Source organism: Lampetra fluviatilis, unplaced genomic scaffold (assembly GCF_964198595.1).
Source record: "Lampetra fluviatilis unplaced genomic scaffold, kcLamFluv1.1 SCAFFOLD_615, whole genome shotgun sequence".
Lineage (NCBI taxonomy): Eukaryota > Metazoa > Chordata > Hyperoartia > Petromyzontiformes > Petromyzontidae > Lampetra > Lampetra fluviatilis.
The window spans coordinates 40001-63054 of record NW_027620997.1 but is presented as its reverse complement, the minus strand read 5'-3'; the positions used below and the strand labels follow the sequence as shown (position 1 = coordinate 63054).

The following is a 23054-nucleotide window of genomic DNA, read 5'->3' as shown; positions in this document are numbered from 1 at the left end:
CGTCGCCGCCCCTCTCCTCCTCGTTCCTCGTCGAAGCCCCCGATCACCACCGCCCCCACCCCGAGCGAATCCTCCCCTCATCGTCCTCACCCACATCCTCGCCGTCCTCACCACCACCGCCGACGTCGTCGTCGTCGTCGTCGTCGTCGGCCGTCGACACGACCGCCGGTCTGTCTAGCGACCCCCAATTCGGTCGTAATTCTGCGTCGTCAGCGGCTTCAACTCCGCACCAACAACAACAACAACAACATCACAAGAGGCCGCTGGATGCTCTACACGCTACGCAGAGGCCCAAGCCTCAGGCTCTGAAGAAAGCCAAGTGGCACTTGGGCATCCGTAGCCAAAGTCGCACCGCTGGACATCATGGCGGAAGTCTACAGGGCCATGGGGCAGCTGGGTTATGAGTGGAAGGTGGGTGGTGGTGGGGGTGGGGGTGGTGGTGGTGTTGGTGGAGATGGAGAGGGTGGGTGATGGTGGTAGTGGGGGTGGTGAAGGAGGTGGAGCTTGTGGTGTAAGTGGTGATGGAGGTTGTGGTGGAGGTGGTGGTGGTGGTGATGGAGGTGGTAGTGGAGGTGGAGGAGGTGGGTGATGGTGGAGGTGGTGGTGATTGAGGTGGTGGTGGTGGTTGTGGTGGAGGTGGTGATGGAGGTTGTGGTGGAGGTTGTGGTGGAGGTGGTGGTGGAGGTGGTGGAGGTGAGGCCCAAGCCTCAGGCTCTGAAGAAAGCCAAGTGGCACTTGGGCATCCGTAGCCAAAGTCGCCCGCTGGACATCATGGCGGAAGTCTACAGGGCCATGGGGCAGCTGGGTTATGAGTGGAAGGTGGGTGTGGTGGTGGGGGTCTGTGTGTGTGACTGTCTGTGTGTGTGTGTGACTGTGTGTGTCTGTGTGTGTGTGTGTGTGACTGTGTGTGTCTGTGTGTGTGTGTGTGACTGTGTGTGTGTCTCTCTGTGTGTCACTGTGTGTGTGTCTGTGTGTGACTGTGTGTGTGACTGTGTGTGTGTGTGACTGTGTGTGTGTGTGACTGTGTGTGTGTGTCTCTGTGTGTGTCTCTCTGTGTGTGTCTGTGTGTGTGTGTCTGTGTGTGTGTGTCTGTGTGTGTGTGTAGGTAGTGAATGCGTTCCATCTGCGTGTGCGTCACCATCACTCCGTGACGGGCAACTGGGGTCAAGATGAGTCTCCAGCTCTACAAGGTGGACGCAAGCTACCTGCTGGACTTCAAGAGCATTGAAGGTTCAGCAACAACATCAACATCATCATCATCAACATCATCAACATCGTCATCAACAACATCATCAACATCATCATCATCAACATCATCAACATCATCGTCAACATCGTCATCATCATCGTCATCAACATCGTCATCAACAATGTCATCAACATCGTCATCAACAACATCATCATCAACAACGTCATCATCATCATCATCAACATCGTCATCAACTTCATCATCATCATCAACATCGTCATCAACATCATCATCATCAACATCATCAACATCGTCATCATCATCGTCATCAACATCGTCATCATCATCAACATCATCACCACCACCACCATCACCATCATCACCATCATCACCACCACCACCACCACCACCATCACCACCATCACCACCACCATCATCACCACCCCCATCATCACCACCACCACCATCACCACCTCCACTACCACCATCACCCCCACCACTATCACCACCCCCCCCCCCACCACCACCACCACCATCACCACCACCACCACCATCATCATCATCATCACCACTATCACCACCACCACCATCACCACCACCATCACCATCACCACCATCACCACCATCATCACCACCATCACCACCACCACCATCACCACAACCACCATCACCACCATCACCATCACCACCACCATCACCACCACCACCACCATCACCACCATCACCACCACCACCACCACCATCACCACCATCACCATCATCACCACCATCACCACCACCACCACCATCACCACCATCACCACAACCACCACCATCACCACCACCACCACCATCACCACCATCACCACCACCACCACCATCACCACCACCACCATCACCACCACCACCACCATCACCACCATCACCACCATCACCACCACCATCACCACCACCATCATCATCACCACCACCACCTCCATCACCACCCCCATCACCACCACCATCACCACCATCACCACCACCACCACCATCACCACCACCACCATCATCACCACCATCATCACCACCACCACCATCACCACCATCACCACCTCCACCACCATCACCACCTCCACCACCATCACCACCTCCACCACCACCACCATCACCACCATCACCACCACCATCACCACCTCCACCACCAACCACCACCATCACCACCATCACCACCACCACCATCACCACCACCATCACCACCATCACCACCATCACCACCATCACCACCACCATCACCGCCATCACCACCATCACCACCATCACCACCATCACCACCACCATCACCACCATCACCACCATCACCACCACCACCATCACCACCTCCACCACCATCACCACCTCCACCATCACCACCATCACCACCATCACCACCATCACCACCACCATCACCACCATCACCACCTCCACCACCACCACCATCACCACCATCACCACCATCACCACCACCACCATCACCACCACCACCACCATCACCACCATCACCACCTCCACCACCACCACCATCACCACCTCCACCACCATCACCACCTCCACCACCATCACCACCTCCACCATCACCACCATCACCACCACCATCACCACCATCTCCACCACCACCACCATCACCACCATCACCTCCACCACCATCACCACCACCATCACCTCCACCACCATCACCACCTCCACCACCACCACCACCATCACCACCATCACCACCATCACCACCTCCACCACCACCACCATCACCACCATCACCACCACCATCACCACCATCACCACCACCATCACCACCACCATCACCACCACCATCACTAACTACCCCACGTGTCTCTCCCCCCGCCACAGATGATGGGGAACACCGTTCCGGCTCTTCCACCCCTCAGCGCTCCACCACCACCTCCACCACCACCTCCACCACCACCTCCACCACCACCACCACCGCTCCAATTCCAGTGCCAGGGGGAGGGGCTTATGGAGGGGGAGGAGCTTGCGGTGGGGGAGTGGCTGGAGGAGGGGGAGGGGCTGGAGGAGGGGGAGGAGCTTGGGGAGGGGGAGGGGCTGGAGTGGGGGGAGGGGCTGGAGGAGGGGGAGGAGCTTGGGGAGGGGGAGGGGCTCACCACACGTGCAGCCCCCGGTATGGTAGTACCACAATGGAGTTCTTTGAGATGTGTGCCAGTCTCATAGCAACGCTAGCTCGCTAGGGTTGGTGGGACACGGTGGGATGGGTGGGTGGGAGGCTGATAGCCACGCTCACTCACTCACCCACTCAGTCACTCACTCAGTCACTTACCTACCCACTCATCCACCCACTCATACACTCACCCACTCACTCACCCTGCCACTCACTCACCCACTCACCCTGCCACTCACTCACCCACTCACACTGCCACCCACCCACTCACTCACCCACCCACCAATTCACCCACCCACCCACTCACCCACCAATTCACCCACCCACTCACCCACCCACCCACCCACTCACTCACTCACCCACCCACCTACTCACCCACTCACCCACCCACCAATTCACCCACTCAATGAAAAAGAGAGAGAGATGGGGAGAGTTGAGAGGTCTGTGTGTTCATTAGGCTTCACTCGGTGTGTTCATGAGACTTCACGAGACCTCGGTGTGTTAATTTGGGTTAATGATGCGTCGGTGTGTTAAATGATGCGTCCGTGTGTTTTGACGAGGCTAAGTGATGTCCGGTTAGCTACGAAAGTGTGTGACTTGCTTAGGTCTCTCTAGGACAAAGGTAGTAGGCCTCTAGGCCTCCCTAGGCCTCTTCAGGCTAGGCAAGGTCAGGCTTCTGTAGGCCTCTTCAGGCTAGGCAAGGTCAGGCTTCTCTAGGCCTCTACAGGCTAGGCTAGGTCAGGCCTCTCTAGGCCTCTACAGGCTAGGCTAGGTCAGGCTTCTGTAGGCCTCTTCAGGCTAGGCAAGGTCAGGCTTCTGTAGGCCTCTACAGGCTAGGCAAGGTCAGGCCTCTCTAGGCCTCTACAGGCTAGGCTAGGTCAGGCTTCTGTAGGCCTCTTCAGGCTAGGCAAGGTCAGGCTTCTCTAGGCCTCCCTAGGCCTCTACAGGCTAGGCAAGGTCAGGCCTCTCTAGACCTCTACAGGCTAGGCTAGGTCAGGCTTCTGTAGGCCTCTTCAGGCTAGGCAAGGTCAGGCTTCTCTAGGCCTCCCTAGGCCTCTACAGGCTAGGCAAGGTCAGGCCTCTCTAGGCCTCTACAGGCTAGGCTAGGTCAGGCTTCTGTAGGCCTCTTCAGGCTAGGCAAGGTCAGGCTTCTCTAGGCCTCCCTAGGCCTCTACAGGCTAGGCAAGGTCAGGCCTCTCTAGGCCTCTACAGGCTAGGCTAGGTCAGGCTTATGTAGGCCTCTTCAGGCTAGGCAAGGTCAGGCTTCTCTAGGCCTCCCTAGGCCTCTACAGGCTAGGCAAGGTCAGGCCTCTCTAGGCCTCTACAGGCTAGGCTAGGTCAGGCTTCTGTAGGCCTCTTCAGGCTAGGCAAGGTCAGGCTTCTCTAGGCCTCTTAAGGCTAGGCAAGGTCAGGCTTCTATAGGCCTCCCTAGCTCTCTTCAGGCTAGGCAAGGTCAGGCCTCTCTAGGCCTCTTCAGGCTAGGCTAGGTCAGGCTTCTCTAGGCCTCTTCAGGCTAGGCTAGGTCAGGCTTCTCTAGGCCTCTTAAGGCTAGGCAAGGTCAGGCTTCTGTAGGCCTCCCTAGGCCTCTTCAGGCTAGGCAAGGTCAGGCTTCTCTAGGCCTCTTCAGGCTAGGCAAGGTCAGGCTTCTCTAGGCCTCTTCAGGCTAGGTTAGGCTTTTCTAGGCCTCTTCAGGCTAGGCAAGGTCAGGCTTTTCTAGGCCTCTTCAGGCTAGGTTAGGTCAGGCTTCTCTAGGCCTCTTCAGGCTAGGCAAGGTCAGGCTTCTCTAGGCCTCTTCAGGCTAGGTTAGGCTTTTCTAGGCCTCTTCAGGCTAGGCAAGGTCAGGCTTTTCTAGGCCTCTTCAGGCTAGGCAAGGTCAGGCTTCTCTAGGCCTCTTCAGGCTAGGCAAGGTCAGGCTTCTCTAGGCCTCTTCAGGCTAGGTTAGGCTTTTCTAGGCCTCTTCAGGCTAGGCAAGGTCAGGCTTTTCTAGGCCTCTTCAGGCTAGGTTAGGTCAGGCTTCTCTAGGCCTCCCTAGGCCTCTTCAGGCTAGGCAAGGTCAGGCTTCTCTAGGCTTCTCTAGGCCTCTTCAGGCTAGGCAAGGTCAGGCTTCTCTAGGCCTCTTCAGGCTAGGCAAGGTCAGGCTTCTCTAGGCTTTTCTAGGCCTCTTCAGGCTAGGCAAGGTCAGGCTTTTCTAGGCCTCTTCAGGCTAGGTTAGGTCAGGCTTCTCTAGGCCTCCCTAGGCCTCTTCAGGCTAGGCTAGGTCAGGCTTCTCTAGGCTTCTCTAGGCCTCTTCAGGCTAGGCAAGGTCAGGCGTCTGTAGGCCTCCCTAGGCCTATTCAGGCTAGGCAAGGTCAGGCTTCTCTAGGCCTCCCTAGCTCTCTTCAGGCTAGGCAAGGTCAGGCCTCTCTAGGCCTCTTCAGGCTAGGCTAGGTCAGGCTTCTCTAGGCCTCTTCAGGCTAGGCTAGGTCAGGCTTCTCTAGGCCTCTTCAGGCTAGGTTAGGCTTTTCTAGGCCTCTTCAGGCTAGGCAAGGTCAGGCTTCTCTAGGCCTCTTCAGGCTAGGTTAGGCTTTTCTAGGCCTCTTCATGCTAGGCAAGGTCAGGCTTTTCTAGGCCTCTTCAGGCTAGGTTAGGTCAGGCTTCTCTAGGCCTCCCTAGGCCTCTTAAGGCTAGGCTAGGTCAGGCTTCTCTAGGCTTCTCTAGGCCTCTTCAGGCTAGGCAAGGTCAGGCGTCTGTAGGCCTCCCTAGGCCTATTCAGGCTAGGCAAGGTCAGGCGTCTGTAGGCCTCCCTAGGCCTATTCAGGCTAGGCAAGGTCAGGCTTCTCTAGGCCTCCCTAGGCCTCTTCAGGCTAGGCAAGGTTAGGCTTCTCTAGGCCTCATCAGGCTAGGCAAGGTCAGGCTTCTCTAGGCCGCCCTAGGCCTCTTCAGGCTAGGCAAGGTTAGGCTTCTCTAGGCCTCTTCAGGCTAGGCAAGGTCAGGCTTCTCTAGGCCGCCCTAGGCCTCTTCAGGCTAGGCAAGGTTAGGCTCCTCTAGGCCTCTTCAGGCTAGGCAAGGTCAGGCTTCTCTAGGCCGCCCTAGGCCTCTTCAGGCTAGGCAAGGTCAGGCTTCTCTAGGCCTCTTCAGGCTAGGCAAGGTCAGGCTTCTCTAGGCCGCCCTAGGCCTCTTCAGGCTAGGCAAGGTTAGGCTCCTCTAGGCCTCTTCAGGCTAGGCAAGGTCAGGCTTCTCTGAGGCCTCGGCAAGACTTGACAAGGTTGTGATGATGAAACAAAAAAAACACTAGGTTCTGAGAGTTTGGCGCTTATGATAAAAATGTACTTGAGTTGTCCGCAGGTGGTCCGTCCTAATGAGGCCTAGCAAGGCCTAATTGCTAGGCTTAGTGAGGCCTAATTGCCAGGCTACACTAGGCTTAGTGAGGCCTAGCAAGGCCTAATTGCTAGGCTTAGTGAGGCCTAATTGCTAGGCTACACTAGGCTTAGTGAGGCCTAGCTAGGCCTACTTGCTAGGCTTAGTGAGGCCTAATTGCTAGGCTACACTAGGCTTAGTGAGGCCTAGCTAGGCCTACTTGCTAGGCTTAGTGAGGCCTAATTGCTAGGCTACACTAGGCCTAATGAGGCCTAGCAAGGCCTAATTGCTAGGCTACCGGAGGCCTAATGAGGCCTAATTTCTAGGCTTAGTGAGGCCTAATTGCGAGGCCTAGTGAGGCCTAGCTAGGCCTACTTGCTAGGCTTAGTGAGGCCTAGTGAGGCCTACTTGCTAGGCTCCACTAGGCCTTTCAAGGCCTAGTGAGGCCTAGCTAGGCCTAATTGCTAGGCTTAGTGAGGCCTAATTGCTAGGCTTAGTGAGGCCTACTTGCTAGGCTTAGTGAGGCCTAATTGCTAGGCTCCACTAGGCCTAGTGAGGCTTAACTAGGTCTTGCAAGGCCCCGCTAGGCCTCGCAAGGGGCCTGTAGACCTCGCTGTGCCTAAATAGGCCTCGCTAAGTCTCACTAGGCCTCGCAAGGCCTAGCTAGGCCTACTTTGGCCTATCTAGGCCTCGCAAGGCTCTGGTAGGCTTTGCTAGGCCTAGCAAGACCTAGTAAGGCCTAGTTTGGCCTATCTAGGCCTCTCAAGGCTCTGGTAGGCTTTGCTAGACCTAGTAAGGCCTAGTTTGGCCTATCTAGGCCTCGCAAGGCTCTGGTAGGCTTTGCTAGGCCTAGCAAGACCTAGTAAGGCCTAGTTTGGCCTATCTAGGCCTCTCAAGGCTCCGGTAGGCTTTGCTAGGCCTAGCAAGACCTAGTAAGGCCTAGTTTGGCCTATCTAGGCCTCGCAAGGCTCTGGTAGGCTTTGCTAGGCCTAGCAAGACCTAGTAAGGCCTAGTTTGGCCTATCTAGGCCTCTCAAGGCTCCGGTAGGCTTTGCTAGGCCTAGCAAGACCTAGTAAGGCCTAGTTTGGCCTATCTAGGCCTCTCAAGGCTCCGGTAGGCTTTGCTAGGCCTAGCAAGACCTAGTAAGGCCTAGTTTGGCCTATCTAGGCCTCGCAAGGCTCTGGTAGGCTTTGCTAGGCCTAGCAAGACCTAGTAAGGCCTAGTTTGGCCTATCTAGGCCTCTCAAGGCTCCGGTAGGCTTTGCTAGGCCTAGCAAGACCTAGTAAGGCCTAGCTAGGCCTTGCAAGGCTCCGGTAGGCTTTCCTAGGGCTCGTAAGGCTCCATTAGGCCTCGCAAGGCCTGGCTAGGACCCAATGAAATGGCATAAACGTTGATGAAGAATTCTTGGTATTGTTGGTATCTCCTGCGGGCGTGGTTTAGGCGTGAGCTTTGCGTGTGTTGTCGTCGAACGGGGGTTTTGCACTGAAATTAGTTCACCGCTGTAGATTCACCTCGCTCGCATATACACAGAGAGAGAGAGATAAGATATATAAACAACTTGTAGCTGTACATCTTCTTGGTTCTTTCGGTAAAGTCATCACGTAGAAGGGAAATAATAAAATAATAAAACATAATAAAATAATTCTCACGACGTTTCGGCCACAACGCAAGCAGCCGTCCTCAGGCGGAGAACAGGTCTGTCGGAAAGACAGCGTCATTCACATCATCATCAACATCATCAACATCATCATCAACATCAACATCATCAACATCTACATCATCATCAACATTATCAACAACATCATCATCTACATCATCATCAACATTATCAACATCATCATCAACATTATCAACATCTACATCATCATCAACATCATCTACATCATCATCTACATCATCATCAACATTATCAACATCATCATCATCAACATCATCAACATCATATTTTTTCGATTTAAAGCTTTCGTGACTGCAGGGATTCATCTTCTTGGTTCTTTCGGTAAAGTCACGTAGAAGGGAAATAATAAAATAATAAAAATTAAACATAATAAAATACAATTCTCACGACGTTTCGGCCACAACGCAAGCAGCCGTCCTCAGGTGAAGACCAGGTCTGTCGACAGACATTCTACGCGATGACTTTACCGAAAGAACCAAGAAGATGAATCCATCCCTGCAGTCACGAAAGAAGCTTCACATCGAAATTTAACTCAGTGGTATACAGAGAAACATCGAGATGCATACAGAGATTTATACACCGACACACAGAGATACACACTGGTATATGAAGACACATACACACTGGTATATTTAGAGATGCATACGGAGATAAATACACACTGGAATATATACAGATACATCCACAAGATCTAGAGATTGTTGTAGACACGGTTACACATACACTATAGTCTAGGACTAGGTAGACACACGGACACGTGTATCTGTGTGTGTGTGTAAGAATAGCCAATGTTTATCTTTGTGTGTTATTAATCAGTTGTTGCCAATAAAGTCACACGAATAAAAATGTTGAGTCTATGGTGCAGTGTTGAGTCTATGGGGCAGTGTTGAGTCTATGGGGCAGTGTTGAGTCTATGGGGCAATGTTGAGTCTATGGGGCAGTGTTGAGTCTATGGGGCAGTGTTGAGTCTATGGGGCAGTGTTGAGTCTATGGGCAGTGTTGAGTCTATGGGCAGTGTTGAGTCTATGGGGCAGTGTTGAGTCTATGGGGCAGTGTTGAGTCTATGGGCAGTGTTGAGTCTATGGGGCAGTGTTGAGTCTATGGGGCAGTGTTGAGTCTATGGGCAGTGTTGAGTCTATGGGCAGTGTTGAGTCTATGGGCAGTGTTGAGTCTATGGGCAGTGTTGAGTCTATGGGGCAGTGTTGAGTCTATGGGGCAGTGTTGAGTCTATGGGGCAGTGTTGAGTCTATGGGGCAGTGTTGAGTCTATGGGGCAGTGTTGAGTCTATGGGGCAGTGTTGAGTCTATGGGTGGCAGTGTTGAGTCTATGGGCAGTGTTGAGTCTATGGGTGGCAGTGCTGAGTCTATGGGCAGTGTTGAGTCTATGGGGCAGTGTTGAGTCTATGGGTGGCAGTGTTGAGTCTATGGGTAGTGTTGAGTCTATGGGGCAGTGTTGAGTCTATGGGCAGTGTTGAGTCTATGGTGCAGTGTTGAGTCTATGGGGCAGTGTTGAGTCTATGGGTGGCAGTGTTGAGTCTATGGGTGGCAGTGTTGAGTCTATGGGTGGCAGTGTTGAGTCTATGGGCAGTGTTGAGTCTATGGGTGGCAGTGTTGAGTCTATGGGCAGTGTTGAGTCTATGGGGCAGTGTTGAGTCTATGGGTGGCAGTGCTGAGTCTATGGGCAGTGTTGAGTCTATGGTGCAGTGTTGAGTCTATGGGGCAGTGTTGAGTTTATGGGTGGCAGTGTTGAGTCTATGGTGCAGTGTTGAGTCTATGGGCAGTGTTGAGTCTATGGGCAGTGTTGAGTCTATGGGCAGTGTTGAGTCTATGGGCAGTGTTGAGTCTATGGGTAGTGTTGAGTCTATGGGCAGTGTTGAGTCTATGGGCAGTGTTGAGTCTATGGGGCAATGTTGAGTCTATGGGTGGCAGTGCTGAGTCTATGGGCAGTGTTGAGTCTATGGTGCAGTGTTGAGTCTATGGGGCAGTGTTGAGTCTATGGGTGGCAGTGTTGAGTCTATGGTGCAGTGTTGAGTCTATGGGCAGTGTTGAGTCTATGGGCAGTGTTGAGTCTATGGGCAGTGTTGAGTCTATGGGCAGTGTTGAGTCTATGGGCAGTGTTGAGTCTATGGGCAGTGTTGAGTCTATGGGGCAATGTTGAGTCTATGGGCAGTGTTGAGTCTATGGGTAGTGTTGAGTCTATGGGCAGTGTTGAGTCTATGGGGCAGTGTTGAGTCTATGGGGCAGTGTTGAGTCTATGGGGCAGTGTTGAGTCTATGGGGCAGTGTTGAGTCTATGGGGCAGTGTTGAGTCTATGGGGCAGTGTTGAGTCTATGGGGCAGTGTTGAGTCTATGGGGCAATGTTGAGTCTATGGGGCAGTGTTGAGTCTATGGGGCAGTGTTGAGTCTATGGGGCAGTGTTGAGTCTATGGGGCAGTGTTGAGTCTATGGTGCAGTGTTGAGTCTATGGGGCAGTGTTGAGTCTATGGGGCAGTGTTGAGTCTATGGGGCAGTGTTGAGTCTATGGTGCAGTGTTGAGTCTATGGTGCAGTGTTGAGTCTATAGGGCAGTGTTGAGTCTATGGGGCAGTGTTGAGTCTATGGGGCAGTGTTGAGTCTATGGGCAGTGTTGAGTCTATGGGGCAGTGTTGAGTCTATGGGGCAGTGTTGAGTCTATGGGGCAGTGTTGAGTCTATGGGGCAATGTTGAGTCTATGGGGCAGTGTTAAGTCTATGGGGCAATGTTGAGTCTATGGGGCAGTGTTGAGTCTATGGGGCAGTGTTGAGTCTATGGGGCAGTGTTGAGTCTATGGGGCAATGTTGAGTCTATGGGGCAATGTTGAGTCTATGGGCAGTGTTGAGTCTATGGGGCAGTGTTGAGTCTATGGGGCAGTGTTGAGTCTATGGGCAGTGTTGAGTCTATGGGGCAGTGTTGAGTCTATGGTGCAGTGTTGAGTCTATGGTGCAGTGTTGAGTCTATGGTGCAGTGTTGAGTCTATGGGCAGTGTTGAGTCTATGGGGCAGTGTTGAGTCTATGGGCAGTGTTGAGTCTATGGGGCAGTGTTGAGTCTATGGTGCAGTGTTGAGTCTATGGTGCAGTGTTGAGTCTATGGGCAGTGTTGAGTCTATGGGGCAGTGTTGAGTCTATGGTGCAGTGTTGAGTCTATGGGCAGTGTTGAGTCTATGGGTGGCAGTGCTGAGTCTATGGGCAGTGTTGAGTCTATGGGGCAGTGTTGAGTCTATGGGTGGCAGTGTTGAGTCTATGGTGCAGTGTTGAGTCTATGGGGCAGTGTTGAGTCTATGGGCAGTGTTGAGTCTATGGTGCAGTGTTGAGTCTATGGGGCAGTGTTGAGTCTATGGGTGGCAGTGTTGAGTCTATGGGTGGCAGTGTTGAGTCTATGGGTGGCAGTGTTGAGTCTATGGGCAGTGTTGAGTCTATGGGTGGCAGTGTTGAGTCTATGGGCAGTGTTGAGTCTATGGGGCAGTGTTGAGTCTATGGGTGGCAGTGCTGAGTCTATGGGCAGTGTTGAGTCTATGGTGCAGTGTTGAGTCTATGGGGCAGTGTTGAGTCTATGGGTGGCAGTGTTGAGTCTATGGTGCAGTGTTGAGTCTATGGGCAGTGTTGAGTCTATGGGCAGTGTTGAGTCTATGGGCAGTGTTGAGTCTATGGGCAGTGTTGAGTCTATCGGTAGTGTTGAGTCTATGGGCAGTGTTGAGTCTATGGGCAGTGTTGAGTCTATGGGGCAATGTTGAGTCTATGGGTGGCAGTGCTGAGTCTATGGGCAGTGTTGAGTCTATGGTGCAGTGTTGAGTCTATGGGGCAGTGTTGAGTCTATGGGTGGCAGTGTTGAGTCTATGGTGCAGTGTTGAGTCTATGGGCAGTGTTGAGTCTATGGGCAGTGTTGAGTCTATGGGCAGTGTTGAGTCTATGGGCAGTGTTGAGTCTATGGGCAGTGTTGAGTCTATGGGCAGTGTTGAGTCTATGGGGCAATGTTGAGTCTATGGGCAGTGTTGAGTCTATGGGTAGTGTTGAGTCTATGGGCAGTGTTGAGTCTATGGGGCAGTGTTGAGTCTATGGGGCAGTGTTGAGTCTATGGGGCAGTGTTGAGTCTATGGGGCAGTGTTGAGTCTATGGGGCAGTGTTGAGTCTATGGGGCAGTGTTGAGTCTATGGGGCAGTGTTGAGTCTATGGGGCAATGTTGAGTCTATGGGGCAGTGTTGAGTCTATGGGGCAGTGTTGAGTCTATGGGGCAGTGTTGAGTCTATGGGCAGTGTTGAGTCTATGGGGCAGTGTTGAGTCTATGGGGCAGTGTTGAGTCTATGGGGCAGTGTTGAGTCTATGGGGCAGTGTTGAGTCTATGGGGCAATGTTGAGTCTATGGGGCAGTGTTAAGTCTATGGGGCAATGTTGAGTCTATGGGGCAGTGTTGAGTCTATGGGGCAGTGTTGAGTCTATGGGGCAGTGTTGAGTCTATGGGGCAATGTTGAGTCTATGGGGCAATGTTGAGTCTATGGGGCAGTGTTGAGTCTATGGGGCAGTGTTGAGTCTATGGGGCAGTGTTGAGTCTATGGGGCAGTGTTGAGTCTATGGGGCAGTGTTGAGTCTATGGGGCAATGTTGAGTCTATGGGGCAGTGTTAAGTCTATGGGGCAATGTTGAGTCTATGGGGCAGTGTTGAGTCTATGGGGCAGTGTTGAGTCTATGGGGCAGTGTTGAGTCTATGGGGCAGTGTTGAGTCTATGGGGCAATGTTGAGTCTATGGGGCAGTGTTGAGTCTATGGGGCAGTGTTGAGTCTATGGGGCAGTGTTGAGTCTATGGGGCAGTGTTGAGTCTATGGGGCAGTGTTGAGTCTATGGTGCAGTGTTGAGTCTGGGCAGTGTTGAGTCTATGGGGCAGTGTTGAGTCTATGGGCAGTGTTGAGTCTATGGGGCAGTGTTGAGTCTATGGGGCAGTGTTGAGTCTATGGGGCAGTGTTGAGTCTATGGGGCAATGTTGAGTCTATGGGGCAGTGTTGAGTCTATGGGGCAGTGTTGAGTCTATGGGGCAGTGTTGAGTCTATGGGGCAGTGTTGAGTCTATGGGGCAATGTTGAGTCTATGGTGCAGTGTTGAGTCTATGGGGCAGTGTTGAGTCTATGGGGCAGTGTTGAGTCTATGGGGCAGTGTTGAGTCTATGGGGCAGTGTTGAGTCTATGGGGCAGTGTTGAGTCTATGGGGCAATGTTGAGTCTATGGGGCAGTGTTGAGTCTATGGGGCAGTGTTGAGTCTATGGGGCAGTGTTGAGTCTATGGGGCAGTGTTGAGTCTATGGGGCAGTGTTGAGTCTATGGGGCAGTGTTAAGTCTATGGGGCAGTGTTGAGTCTATGGGGCAGTGTTGAGTCTATGGTGCAATGTTGAGTCTATGGGGCAATGTTGAGTCTATGGGTGGCAGTGTTGAGTCTATGGGCAGTGTTGAGTCTATGGGGCAGTGTTGAGTCTATGGGCAGTGTTGCGTCTATGGGCAGTGTTGAGTCTATGGGTAGTGTGAGTCTATGGGGCAGTGTTGAGTCTATGGGGCAGTGTTAAGTCTATGGGGCAGTGTTGAGTCTATGGGGCAGTGTTGAGTCTATGGTGCAATGTTGAGTCTATGGGGCAATGTTGAGTCTATGGGTGGCAGTGTTGAGTCTATGGGCAGTGTTGAGTCTATGGGGCAGTGTTGAGTCTATGGGCAGTGTTGCGTCTATGGGCAGTGTTGAGTCTATGGGCAGTGTGAGTCTATGGTGCAGTGTTGCGTCTATGGGCAGTGTTGCGTCTATGGGCAGTGTTGAGTCTATGGGTAGTGTGAGTCTATGGTGCAGTGTGAGTCTATGGGCAGTGTTGAGTCTATGGGCAGTGTTGAGTCTATGGGGCAGTGTTGAGTCTATGGGGCAGTGTTGAGTCTATAGTAGTGTTGAGTCTATGGGGCAGTGTTGAGTCTAAGGGAGTCTTTAACATTAAAGTCATTGGGAGACTTTGACATTAAGTGAGCGAGTGAGCGAGAGTGAGTGAGTGTGTGAGTGAGTTGGTGAGTGAGTGTGTTGGTGAGTGGGTGAGTGAGCGAGTGAGCGGGTGAGTGGGTGGGTGAGTGGGTGGGTGAATGGGTAAGTGAGTTGGTGAGTGTGTGAGTGAGTTGGTGAGTGAGTGTGTTGGTGAGTGGGTGAGTGGGTGGGTGGGTGAGTGAGTGGGTGAGTGGGGAGTGAGTTGTTAAGTGAGTGGGTGAGTGAGTGGGTGAGTGAGTGAGTGAGTTGGTGAGTGGGTGAGTGAGTGGTGAGTGAAGTGAGTGAGTGGGTGAGTGAGTGAGTGGTGAGTGAGTGGTGAGTGAGCGAGCGGGTGAGTGAGTGGGTGAGTGAGTGGGTGAGTGAGTGGGTGTGTGGTTGAGTGGGTGAGTGAGTGGGTGAGTGGTGAGTGAGTGGGTGGGCGAGTGAGTTGGTGAGTGGTTGAGTGGGTGAGTGAGTGAGTTGGTGAGTGAGTGGGTGAGTGAGTTGGTGAGTGACTGAGTGAGTGGGTGAGTGAAGTGAGTGGGTGAGTGAGCGGGTGAGTGAGCGGGTGATTTAATAAAATATTCCGGAAGATCGGAAGACCTCCAACAAAACGGACGGTTGACATCTTCCGGAAGATCTGCGGTGACATTGACAACAAGTTGCGCAACCACCCACCAAAGAAACGACCGCCCGTCTTCCAGAAGAGGAAGACGTCTTCCGGTAGACGGCCACATCTTGGTTGCCAATAAAACGGACGGTGGACGTCTTCCGGAAGATCGGCTGTGAAGAAGTGTCAACAAGAAGTTGCGCAACACTCAACCGCGTCATCTTCCGGAAGACGGAAGACATCTTCCGGAAGACGGAAGAGGTCTTCCTCTTCCGGAAGACTCGTGGCGGTCCACCGAAACGCTTCTTCGTCTTCCGGAAGAGATTTCTCTCGTCTCAAACACAAGTCAACACACTCACCACCGCTCCTCACCACTCACTCACCAGCTACTCACCACTCACTCACCAGCTACTCACCACTCACTCACCACTACGACTCACCAGGACCACTCACCACTCACTCACCACTCGCTCACCACTCGCTCATCACTCACTCACTCACCACTCACTCACCACTCACTCACTCACCACCCCTCACCACCACCACTCACTCACTCACCACCACCCCTCCTCACCACTCACTCATCATCCACCACTCACCACCACCCCTCACCACTCACCACTCACCACCCCTCACCACCCCTCACCACTCACCACCCCTCACCACCCCTCACCACTCACCACTCACCACCCCTCACCACCCCTCACCACTCACCACCCCTCACCACCCCTCACCACTCACTCACCACCATTCTCTCACCACTCACTCACCACCACCCCTCACCACCACCCCTCGCCACTCACCACCCCTCACCACCCCTCACCCCTCACCACCCCTCGCCATGGCTGGACCAGCTCTCCGTGCGAGTGTCCGCGCGGTGAGACAAAGACGGACGGGACCCACGCGGGCAGCGCTCATCCTGGTGAGGAGACACGGGGAGACACGGGGGGAGACACGGGGACACGGGGAGAGACACGGGGACACGGAGACACGGGGAGAGACACGGGGGGAGACACGGGGAGACACGGAGAGACACGGGGGGAGACACGGGGAGAGACACGGGGGGAGACACGGGGAGAGACACGGGGAGAGACACGGGGAGAGACACGGGGACACGGAGACACGGGGAGAGACACGGGGGGAGACACGGGGAGAGACACGGGGAGACACGGAGAGACACGGGGGGAGACACGGGGACACGGAGACACGGGGAGAGACACGGGGGGAGACACGGGGAGAGACACGGGGAGAGACACGGGGACACGGAGACACGGGGAGAGACACGGGGGGAGACACGGGGAGAGACACGGAGAGACACGGGGGGAGACACGGGGAGAGACACGGGGAGACACGGAGAGACACGGGGGGAGACACGGAGAGACACGGGGGGAGACACGGGGGGAGACACGGAGAGACACGGGGGGAGACACGGAGAGACACGGGGGGAGACACGGGGAGAGACACGGGGAGACACGGAGAGACACGGGGGGAGACACGGAGAGACACGGGGGGAGACACGGGGGGAGACACGGGGAGACACGGAGAGACACGGGGGGAGACACGGAGAGACACGGGGGGAGACACGGGGGGAGACACGGAGAGACACGGGGGGAGACACGGAGAGACACGGGGGGAGACACGGGGGGAGACACGGAGAGACACGGGGGGAGACACGGAGAGACACGGGGGGAGACACGGGGAGAGACACGGGGAGACACGGAGAGACACGGGGGGAGACACGGAGAGACACGGGGGGAGACACGGGGGGAGACACGGGGAGACACGGAGAGACACGGGGGGAGACACGGAGAGACACGGGGGGAGACACGGGGGGAGACACGGAGAGACACGGGGGGAGACACGGAGAGACACGGGGGGAGACACGGGGGGAGACACGGGGAGACACGGAGAGACACGGGGGGAGACACGGAGAGACACGGGGGGAGACACGGGGGGAGACACGGAGAGACACGGGGGGAGACACGGAGAGACACGGGGGGAGACACGGGGAGAGACACGGGGAGACACGGAGAGACACGGGGGGAGACACGGAGAGACACGGGGGGAGACACGGGGGGAGACACGGAGAGACACGGGGGGAGACACGGAGAGACACGGGGGGAGACACGGGGGGAGACACGGGGAGAGACACGGGGGGAGACACGGGGAGAGACACGGGGAGAGACACGGGGAGAGACACGGGGACACGGAGACACGGGGAGACACGGAGAGACACGCGGGGAGACACGGGGAGAGACACGGGGACACGGAGACACGGGGAGACACGGAGAGAGACACGGGGAGACACGGGGAGAGAGACACGGGGAGACACGGAGAGAGACACGGGGGGAGACACGGGGAGACACGGGGAGACACGGAGAGACACGGGGACACGGAGACACGGGGAGACACGGAGAGACACGGGGAGAGACACGGGGGGAGACACGGGGAGAGACACGGGGAGACACGGGAGGAGACACGGGGAGAGACACGGGGACACGGAGACACGGGGACACGGAGACACGGGGAGAGACACGGGGACACGGAGACACGGGGAGAGACACGGGGACACGGAGACACGGGGAGACACGGAGAGACACGGGGAGAGACACGGGGGGAGACACGGGGAGAGACACGGGGAGACACGGAGAGACACGGGGGGAGACACGGGGAGAGACACGGGGACACGGAGACACGGGGAGAGACACGGGGACACGGAGACACGGGGAGAGACACGGGGACACGGAGACACGGGGAGAGACACGGGGACACGGAGACACGGGGAGAGACACGGGGACACGGAGACACGGGGAGACACGGAGAGACACGGGGAGAGACACGGGGGGAGACACGGGGAGAGACACGGGGAGACACGGAGAGACACGGGGGGAGACACGGGGAGAGACACGGGGACACGGAGACACGGGGAGACACGGAGAGACACGGGGGGGGACACGGGGAGAGACACGGGGACACGGAGACACGGGGAGAGACACGGGGACACGGAGACACGGGGAGAGACACGGGGACACGGAGACACGGGGAGAGACACGGGGACACGGGGAGAGACACGGGGAGACACGGGGAGAGACACGGGGGGAGACACGGAGACACGGAGAGACACGGGGAGACACGGGGAGAGAGACACGGGGAGACACGGAGAGAGACACGGGGAGACACGGAGAGAGACACGGGGAGACACGGAGAGAGACACGGGGAGACACGGAGAGAGACACGGGGAGAGACACGGGGACACGGAGACACGGGGAGAGACACGGGGAGACACGGAGACACGGAGAGACACGGGGAGAGACACGGGGAGAGACACGGGGGGAGACACGGAGACACGGAGAGACACGGGGGGAGACACGGGGAGAGAGACATGGGGAGAGACACGGGGAGACACGGAGAGAGACACGGGGAGACACGGAGAGAGACACGGGGAGACACGGGGAGAGAGACACGGGGAGACACGGAGAGACACGGGGAGACACGGAGAGAGACACGGGGAGACACGGAGAGAGACACGGGGAGACACGGAGAGAGACACGGGGAGACACGGAGAGAGACACGGGGAGACACGGAGAGAGACACGGGGAGACACGGAGAGAGACACGGAGAGAGACACGGGGAGACACGGAGAGAGACACGGGGAGACACGGGGACACGAGGAGACACGGAGAGAGACACGGGGAGACACGGGGAGAGAGACACGGGGAGACACGGAGAGAGACACGGGGAGACACGGAGAGAGACACGGGGAGACACGGAGAGAGACACGGGGAGACACGGAGAGAGACACGGGGAGACACGGAGAGAGACACGGGGAGACACGGAGAGAGACACGGGGAGACACGGAGAGAGACACGGGGAGACACGGGGACACGAGGAGACACGGAGAGAGACACGGGGAGACACGGGGAGACACGGGGGGGGGGGGGGGGGGAGAGACACGGGGGGGGGGGAGACACGCGGAGACACGGAGAGAGAGACACGGGGAGACACGGGGGGGGGGGGGGAGAGAGACACGGGGAGACACGGGGGGGGGGGGAGACACACGGAGACACGGGGAGAGACACGGGGGGGGGGACACGGGGAGACACGGGGGGGGGGGGAGAGACACGGGGAGACACGGGGGGGGGGACACGGGGAGACACGGGGGGGGGGGGGAGAGACACGGGGAGACACGGGGGGGGGGGAGAGACACGGGGGGGGGGGAGACACGCGGAGACACGGAGAGAGAGACACGGGGAGACACGGGGGGGGGGGGGGAGAGACACGGGGAGACACGGGGGGGGGGGAGACACACGGAGACACGGGAGAGACACGGGGGGGGGGACACGGGGAGACACGGGGGGGGGGGGAGAGACACGGGGAGACACGGGGGGGGGGACACGGGGAGACACGGGGGGGGGGGGGAGAGACACGGGGAGACACGGGGGGGGGGGAGAGACACGGGGGGGGGGAGACACGCGGAGACACGGAGAGAGAGACACGGGGAGACACGGGGGGGGGGGGGGGAGAGACACGGGGAGACACGGGGGGGGGGACACGGGGAGACACGGGGGGGGGAGAGACACGGGGAGACACGGGGGGGGGGGAGAGACACGGGGGGGGGGGAGACACGCGGAGACACGGAGAGAGAGACACGGGGAGACACGGGGGGGGGGGGGGGGAGAGACACGGGGAGACACGGGGGGGGGGGAGACACACGGAGACACGGGGAGAGACACGGGGGGGGGGACACGGGGAGACACGGGGGGGGGGGGGAGAGACACGGGGAGATACGGGGGGGGGGGAGAGACACGGGGAGACACGGGGAGAGACACGGGGGGGGGACACGGGGAGACACGGGGGGGGGGGAGAGAGACACGGGGGAGACACGGGGAGAGACACGGGGGGGGGGGAGAGAGACACGGGGAGACACGGGGAGAGACACGGGGGGGGGGGGACACGGGGAGACACGGGGGGGGGGGGAGAGACACGGGGAGACACGGGGGGGGGGGGGAGAGACACGGGGAGACACGGGGAGAGACACGGGGGGGGGGACACGGGGAGACACGGGGGGGGGGGAGAGAGACACGGGGAGACACGGGGAGAGACACGGGGGGGGGGGACACGGGGAGACACGGGGGGGGGGGGGGGAGAGACACGGGGAGACACGGGGGGGGGGACACGGGGAGACACGGGGGGGGGGGGAGAGAGACACGGGGAGACACGGGGAGAGACACGGGGGGGGGGCACGGGGAGACACGGGGGGGGGGGGAGAGAGACACGGGGAGACACGGGGAGAGACACGGGGGGGGGGACACGGGGAGACACGGGGGGGGGGGGGAGAGACACGGGGAGACACGGGGAGAGACACGGGGGGGGGGGGACACGGGGAGACACGGGGGGGGGGGGGGAGAGACACGGGGAGACACGGGGGGGGGGACACGGGGAGACACGGGGGGGGGGGGAGAGACACGGGGAGATACGGGGGGGGGGGAGAGACACGGGGAGACACGGGGAGAGACACGGGGGGGGGACACGGGGAGACACGGGGGGGGGGGAGAGAGACACGGGGAGACACGGGGAGAGACACGGGGGGGGGGGGAGAGAGACACGGGGAGACACGGGGAGAGACACGGGGGGGGGGGGACACGGGGAGACACGGGGGGGGGGGAGAGACACGGGGAGACACGGGGGGGGGGGGGGAGAGACACGGGGAGACACGGGGAGAGACACGGGGGGGGGGACACGGGGAGACACGGGGGGGGGGGGGGAGAGACACGGGGAGACACGGGGAGAGACACGGGGGGGGGGACACGGGGAGACACGGGGGGGGGGGGGGAGAGACACGGGGAGACACGGGGGGGGGGACACGGGGAGACACGGGGGGGGGGAGAGAGAGAGACACGGGGAGACACGGGGGGGGGGACACGGGGAGACACGGGGGGGGGGGGAGAGACACGGGGAGACACGGGGGGGGGGGGGAGAGACACGGGGAGACACGGGGAGAGACACGGGGGGGGGACACGGGGAGACACGGGGGGGGGGGAGAGAGACACGGGGAGACACGGGGAGAGACACGGGGGGGGGGACACGGGGAGACACGGGGGGGGGGGGAGAGAGACCTGGGGAGACACGGGGGGGGGGGGGGGAGAGAGACACGGGGGGGGGGGGGAGAGAGACACGGGGGGGGGGGAGAGACACGGGGAGACACGGGGGGGGGGGAGAGACACGGGGGGGGGGGAGACACGCGGAGACACGGAGAGAGAGACACGGGGAGACACGGGGGGGGGGGGGGGGGAGAGACACGGGGAGACACGGGGGGGGGGAGACACACGGAGACACGGGGAGAGACACGGGGGGGGGGGACACGGGGAGACACGGGGGGGGGGGGGAGAGACACGGGGAGATACGGGGGGGGGGGGAGAGACACGGGGAGACACGGGGAGAGACACGGGGGGGGGACACGGGGAGACACGGGGGGGGGGGAGAGAGACACGGGGAGACACGGGGAGAGACACGGGGGGGGGGGGGAGAGAGACACGGGGAGACACGGGGAGAGACACGGGGGGGGGGGGGACACGGGGAGACACGGGGGGGGGGGGAGAGACACGGGGAGACACGGGGGGGGGGGGAGAGACACGGGGAGACACGGGGAGAGACACGGGGGGGGGGGACACGGGGAGACACGGGGGGGAGAGACACGGGGGGGGGGGACACGGGGAGACACGGGGGGGGGGGGGGAGAGACACGGGGAGACACGGGGGGGGGGGCACGGGGAGACACGGGGGGGGGGGGGAGAGAGACACGGGGAGACACGGGGAGAGACACGGGGGGGGGGCACGGGGAGACACGGGGGGGGGGGGAGAGAGACACGGGGAGACACGGGGAGAGACACGGGGGGGGGGGACACGGGGAGACACGGGGGGGGGGGGGGGAGAGACACGGGGAGACACGGGGAGAGACACGGGGGGGGGGGGACACGGGGAGACACGGGGGGGGGGGGGGAGGAGACACGGGGAGACACGGGGGGGGGGGAGAGAGACACGGGGAGACACGGGGGGGGGGACACGGGGAGACACGGGGGGGGGGGGGAGAGACACGGGGAGGACACGGGGGGGGGGACACGGGGAGACACGGGGGGGGGGGGAGAGAGACACGGGGAGACACGGGGGGGGGGGACACGGGGAGACACGGGGGGGGGGGGGAGAGACACGGGGAGACACGGGGGGGGGGGGAGAGACACGGGGAGGACACGGGGAGAGACACGGGGGGGGGGACACGGGGAGACACGGGGGGGGGGGAGAGAGACACGGGGAGACACGGGGAGAGACACGGGGGGGGGGGGACACGGGGAGACACGGGGGGGGGGGGGGAGAGAGACCTGGGGAGACACGGGGGGGGGGGGGGAGAGAGACACGGGGGGGGGGGGGGGAGAGAGACACGGGGGGGGGGGGGGAGAGACACGGGGAGACACGGGGGGGGGGGGGGGTGATGGTGGTGATTGTGATGATGTTGGAACACAGAATGTTGATTTCCCAATTTTCCCCCCGTGTCTCTCTCTCTCCTCCCCCACCCCCACCCCCATCACCACCATCACCTCCACCACCACCACCATCACCACCACCACCATCACCTCCACCACCATCACCACCACCATCACCACCACCATCACCACCCCACCCCACCATCACCCATCACCACCATCACCTCCCACCCACCACACCCCCACCCCCCACCATCACCTCCACCACCACCACCACCACCATCACCCTCCACCACCACCACCATCACCACCACCACCACCATCACCTCCACCACCAACACCACCCACCACCCCACCACCACCACCATCCACCCACCACCCACCACCATCACCCACCACCCACCACCATCACCTCCACCACCATCACCCACCACCATCACTACCACCAACACCACCACCACCACCAACACCACCACCACCATCACCACCATCACCACCACCACCCACCATCACCCCCACCACCTCACCACCACCACCCACCCCCACCCATCACCCCACCACCACACCATCACCCACCCACACCATCACCACCACCATCACCACCACCATCACCACCACACCACCACCACCACCATCACCACCACCACCACC

General features: G+C 58.9%; 1 protein-coding gene and 1 pseudogene across 3 annotated transcripts in view; both read left to right on the top strand.

Moving 5' to 3' along the window:
* The first annotated feature begins 642 nt into the window (after nucleotides 1–642).
* Nucleotides 643–9174, top strand: LOC144954639 (5'-AMP-activated protein kinase catalytic subunit alpha-2-like; annotated as a pseudogene). The gene is made up of 4 exons (XR_013641298.1): nucleotides 643–819; nucleotides 1106–1235; nucleotides 3232–5411; nucleotides 6522–9174. The product of XR_013641298.1 is annotated as a 5'-AMP-activated protein kinase catalytic subunit alpha-2-like (transcript).
* Nucleotides 9175–15223: 6049 nt separating this feature from the next.
* Nucleotides 15224–23054, top strand: part of ISCA1 (iron-sulfur cluster assembly 1) — a 15243-nt gene continuing 7412 nt past the window's right edge. The window contains exon 1 of one of the 2 annotated variants that reach the window (XM_078885093.1): nucleotides 15224–15848. In XM_078885093.1, coding sequence (XP_078741219.1) covers nucleotides 15768–15848 — 81 coding nt within the window. In that variant the 5' untranslated portion in view covers nucleotides 15224–15767. The remainder of the gene's footprint in view (nucleotides 15849–23054) is intronic. The other variant, XM_078885092.1, reaches the window with a different exon arrangement.